At 33.6% G+C, this 5208-nt stretch overlaps 1 protein-coding gene across 1 annotated transcript; it reads left to right on the forward strand.

Moving 5' to 3' along the window:
• The first annotated feature begins 3221 nt into the window (after positions 1 to 3221).
• On the forward strand, positions 3222 to 4844 carry LOC106381011 (glutathione S-transferase U19). The gene is made up of 2 exons (XM_013820872.2): positions 3222 to 3663; positions 4325 to 4844. The coding sequence occupies exons 1-2, from the start codon at positions 3349 to 3351 to the stop codon at positions 4667 to 4669; spliced, it is 660 nt and encodes a 219-aa protein (XP_013676326.1). The 5' UTR covers positions 3222 to 3348; the 3' UTR covers positions 4670 to 4844.
• Positions 4845 to 5208: the final 364 nt, after the last annotated feature.

Genomic DNA, 5208 nt, shown 5'->3' on the forward strand with positions numbered 1-5208 from the left:
ATATTCATATTCAGAATATTCAGCAACACATGAAGATACAAAGGCAAAGTCAAGTTTGGCAATAAAAGATCAGAGTGAGATCTTGACTAAAAATCTTGACTCGCCTGCATTTTCTGTTTGTTTTGATCGTCTTTTACAAAAGTATTAAAAAATCTAGTAGTTTTGATTAAGTACTATTATATCCCTGCTTTGGCAACATGGAGTGAGCTATTTCGGCACCGTTCAGGCGGATTTTAATTTATAACGATTAATTACAATCAGATCCAAAACAATGAGTTTGTCTTTTCCAAACTAAAATATTTGCTACAGAATAAAACGCACAAAATAGAAAATATTTTCTACAAAATAAAAAGCATAAAATAAGGGTTACAAACTTACAGTTACAAATGATGAGATTTATAATTTAAACCAAGAAAAAAAAATAAGATAAGATAGTTTTTCGTTCCCATAGTTTTTTTGTAATCAAGAGTAAAAATTGAGTAAACACACATAAATGCAAAAGAGTGGACTAGAGGTAGCCATTTAAAATTTAATAGTACACCAAATCAAAGGATAGATACAGAAGAATACAATGTTTTCGAGTTTAGTATCTACAGTTTTGAGACTAAACGTGCCTGATGAGCATCCCAATCGGTGACTATGTGGTTACCTACGATCTCTTTTAAGAAAGTGCATGCACCCACTTAAATGCCATTGTGAGTTCGAACTCTTCTCTCATCACCTGAAGCACTTTTCCTCACTCCAGGCTCTCCTGCTGCCAACGAGAACACCATCATCGGACGCCGTCCTATATGTTTCCCAATTTAAAAAGTCAAGAAATGGCGGGAGTGAATAATGAGTTTCTTGTATCACATGTAGATCAAATGTTTCTTGTCGTGCAAGAAATCTAAGGCACTTTCGAACATGCCTAAGGCTCCAAGCGCAAGTGCTTTGAATACACCAGTTCCCAGTACCGAGTCTAAGTGAGTGCACAGAGTGCAAATGCTCAATCTTACATTTTTAATCAAAATTTTAAATACTCTTTAGGGTCCCAAATTTTTTAGCTTTTACATATTAAGGGTTTAACTTTGAAATTCAGTTATTGATTTTTTTTATTTAAATATGGTACATGGCCCATCTGCTTTTTGAACTGGGCCTGTCAGTTCCACGGTGAACTCCACCATCTAAGAACACCGGAATCCTTCCCATGAGCATGAGGTGCCTTAACAACCTGAGAACCAGATTTGTAAGATTTTTTTCTTCTTAACTATGATTGGTGTATTATTTTCTTCTGTGTTTTGAACTAATATTTCTTTTCTGTTGCATAAGATATTAGATAACGATATGAATATGACTATGATTGTATTAACGTGCATATATGTATTTGAGTGATAGCATAACCTGAAAAGGGTGTGAATTTAATTTAGTGGAAACACACGAAATAAAACAAAAACTCATCTCTACTTTAAAAAAGACATATAGATTCTTATGCACAGATGACAAAAAAGAAGATTCTTATGCGCAATAAAAACAGTATTTTGGTTGTCAATTATCGAGCACTAAATATTATTTATGGTAAAAATATAGGAGACAAAATACTATTGGGTTGTGAGACAAAATACTATTGGGTTGTGACACAAAATTTAGTTTACTATTCAAGTAAATTACAAATCGTTTAAAGAGCCCAGCCCAAACGAGTGTACAGCAACTTTTAATGACGTAAGTAGTTGCCTAAGCATTCAATGATATATAGTAGGCCTGAGATTTTTGTCCGAACTGAATTGGCTGAACCGGACCGAACCGGTTTTTTCGGTTTTTGGTTCGGTTCGGTTTTCAATTCGGTTCAATTCGGTATGGTTTTGAAAATTAATTCGGTTTTCGGTTCGGTTTTTTATTTTAAAAAAAAAAAAATTTAAAACCGAAAATAACCAAAAATAACCGAAAACTCGAACCAAAAATAACCGAATAACCCAAAAATAACCGAATTTAACCGAAATAACCGAATTTAACCGAAAATATCGGAATATTTTGGAAAAATTATACCAAAATTAACCGAAAATTTAAAAATTCGGTTATTTTCAAAAATAAAATTGAAAACCGAAATAAACCGATAACCGAACCGAACCGAAATTTCATTCGGTTTATTTCAGAATTGTTTTTAAAAACTTCGGTTATCCGAAAACCGACGGTTCGGTTCGGTTTCGGAAAACCGAAGTCGCATGCCTATATAGACAATCTACAGATTCTCTACACACTCCCCGAACCATCTCGAAACGAATAACTCAGTCAACGTACGTAACTCTCCTACCTTCCACACCTAGTTTTTTTTTTCTTTTTTTTTGAGGAAGGGCATCACACCTAGTTTCTCGAACTTTTAGCTCATTTTCTTATTCTAATTCATATCGCTAAATATTTACTCCCTCGGAATAATAAGTGTTTTAAGATTTCCACGCTTATTAATAGAACTTTATAAAATTTAGTTATTAATGCATAATATTTTGTAATTTAATATTTTCTATATTTCTAAACCCATAAGACTTCAAAAAAAGTAATTAATATTCTTGAAATTTACAATTTTCATTATTAATTGATAAAAATTGTATTGAAAATATAAAATATATATATTTTTGAAACAAATTTCTTTTCTAGAATATGTAACTTATTGAAACGGAAGAAGTATTTTGTATTCAACTAACTTTCAAGATGAACACATTTTTAGATAATTTAATTTCAATAAACTCTTAACAAATAATTGATTTTTAAAAAGTAAAATTAGAGAAATTTTCTTAGATAACTTTTTTTAGTTTATTTTCACAAAAATAGATTTCGAAGAAAAAAATGACCTAAATAAGTTTTATTAATGGGTCCGTAAGCATTTATACGTAATGATTAACTAATCTAGATTTATGATTTAGAGTTAAAAGGTGGCGTTTTGGGAATATGATTTCAAATTTAAAAAAAAAAAAAAAAAATTCTAAACAAAAAATTGTTATTTTCGTAATTTTATTTTTAATTGTTATTTTTGTGACAAAAACTAAAAAAAAAAGTCGATTAGAGAGAATTGTCCAAGTAATTAATAATCAAATGGATTAGTTCTTTACATACAAAAAATAGTATTTGTTCATTGCCAAAGAATTAAAATTGAAACATTTGGGCCGTATCGTATGGGCCTTCTCATTTATTGAAATTAAAAATCTGTGACCGACAAAAACAATTTATCCACATGCTTCGAAAAGATTACGTTGACATAAACAAATATAGAAAGCAAAATCCATTTTGGTACCCTCACGCCTCATCTGTCTTTATAAACAACGTAACCCTCACACTCTCTACACAACCGTCAACGAGATCAAATCAAACAGTAAACGAATGGCGAAAGAGGTGATCCTTCTTGATTTCTGGCCTAGCATGTACGGCATGAGGACAAGAATCGCGTTGAGGGAGAAAGGTGTCGACTTCGAGTACAGGGACGAGAATCTGAGGGAGAAGAGCCCTCTGCTCCTCCAGATGAACCCGGTTCACAAGAAGATTCCGGTTCTCATCCACAACGGTAAACCGGTTTGCGAATCAGCCATCCAGGTTCAGTACATCGACGAGGTGTGGCCTCACAAGAACCCTATCCTCCCTTCTGATCCTTACCAGAGGGCTCAGGCTAGGTTCTGGGTTGATTTCATCGACAAGAAGGTAGTCGATATCCTCTGTTTTTTCGCTAGTTTGAGTTAAAAGTTTGGATCTTTAGATGGAGTTGTTGTTAAAGTTTTAATCTTTTTGCCTAAAGTTGAAGCTTCATGAGCTTGAAACTGATGATTAGAGTTGATGCTTCATAATCCAGATCCTCTTTTTTTGGTTAGATTGAGATCAAAGTTTGGATCTTTAGATGGAGTTGTTGTTAAAGTTTGGATCTTTAGATGTAGTTATTGTTAAAGTTTTGATCTTTAGATGAGTTGTTGTTAATGTTTTGATCTTTAGTTGAAGCTTCATGAGCTTGAAACTGATGAGTTGTTGTTAAAATTGATGCTTCATAATCGAGATGCTCTGTTTTTTTGTTAGCTTGAGATCAAAGTTTGGATCTTTAGATGAGTTATTGTTAAATTTTTGATCTTTGAGCTTTCTCTCGGTTTGTCTTAGATAGTAGAGTTTGATGCCTCATGAGCTTCATGCTACTCAAGAAGGTAATCTAGATCCTCTGTTTTTTGTTAGATTGAGGTCAAAGTTTGGATCTTTAGATGATTTGTTGTTAAAGTTTGGATCTTTAGACGAGTTATTGTTAAAGTGATGACCTTTGATGTCCCCTAGAGTTTGATGCTTCATGAGCTTTACCTTTGAGCTTTGTTTGGGTGATCAGATGTACGAGGCACAGAGGAAGGTGTATGCAACCAAGGGTGAGGAACAAGAGACAGGCAAGAAGGAGTTCATTGAGATCCTCAAGACTCTTGAAACCGAGCTTGGAGACAAGCCTTACTTTGGTGGGGATGACTTTGGGTATGTGGACATCGGTCTTATTGGATTCTACACCTGGTTCCCTGGGTATGAGAAGTTTGGTAACTTCAGCATCGAAGCAGAGTGTCCGAAACTGATTGCATGGGCTAAGAGGTGTATGCAGAGGGAGAGTGTGGCCAAGTCCTTGCCTGATCCTGAGAAGGTTGTTGAGTTCATGGCTATGCTCAGGAAGAGATTTGGGGTTGAGTAGAAGATCCGTTTGTTTGTCGTTTGGTTACTATCTTTGCTCAGATGTGTTTTGTTTTACTTTGGTTTGATTATCATGTCTTTTTAAATAATGCTAGAGCTATAAAATGGATGTGGAGAGAATCGTATGTTCTTGTTTGTTTGCATCTTAAGCGTGGAATAAATGATGTTTTTAGTAACCTGAGGCTTCTAATTAAAAATGAGCATTGCACCGGCGAGGATTGATTCTCAGTGAGGGCTTAGCTTACAATAACAAATGTGATATGCTTGTAATGGCTTGAGTTTCACTCCATTTTTATTTCAAAATAAAATAAAGTTTGGAATATTTTTTCTCTTAGGAGGGCTTATTGTACTAAGGATTTGGGAGAATTCTAGTTTTGGTTTTTGTTCAAATTTCTCCTTATCTAGTATTTATAAAAGTTCTATCAAATCCATCCTTATTGAATTAATCATTTCGAACTCTTTATAAATCTCCTCTTATTGAAAAACAAAGATTTCATTCCTAATATTTATCAAGAGTTATTTGGAATTAAATTCACTGGA

Source organism: Brassica napus, chromosome C6 (genome assembly GCF_020379485.1).
Source record: "Brassica napus cultivar Da-Ae chromosome C6, Da-Ae, whole genome shotgun sequence".
Lineage (NCBI taxonomy): Eukaryota > Viridiplantae > Streptophyta > Magnoliopsida > Brassicales > Brassicaceae > Brassica > Brassica napus.

Coding starts and splice junctions, on each gene's coding strand:
- LOC106381011 (XM_013820872.2), top strand. CDS start 3,349: ATGGCGAAAGAGGTGATCCTTCTTGATTTCTGGCCTAGCATGTACGGC. Junction 3,664..4,324: donor TTGATTTCATCGACAAGAAG/GTAGTCGATATC, acceptor TTGGGTGATCAG/ATGTACGAGGCACAGAGGAA.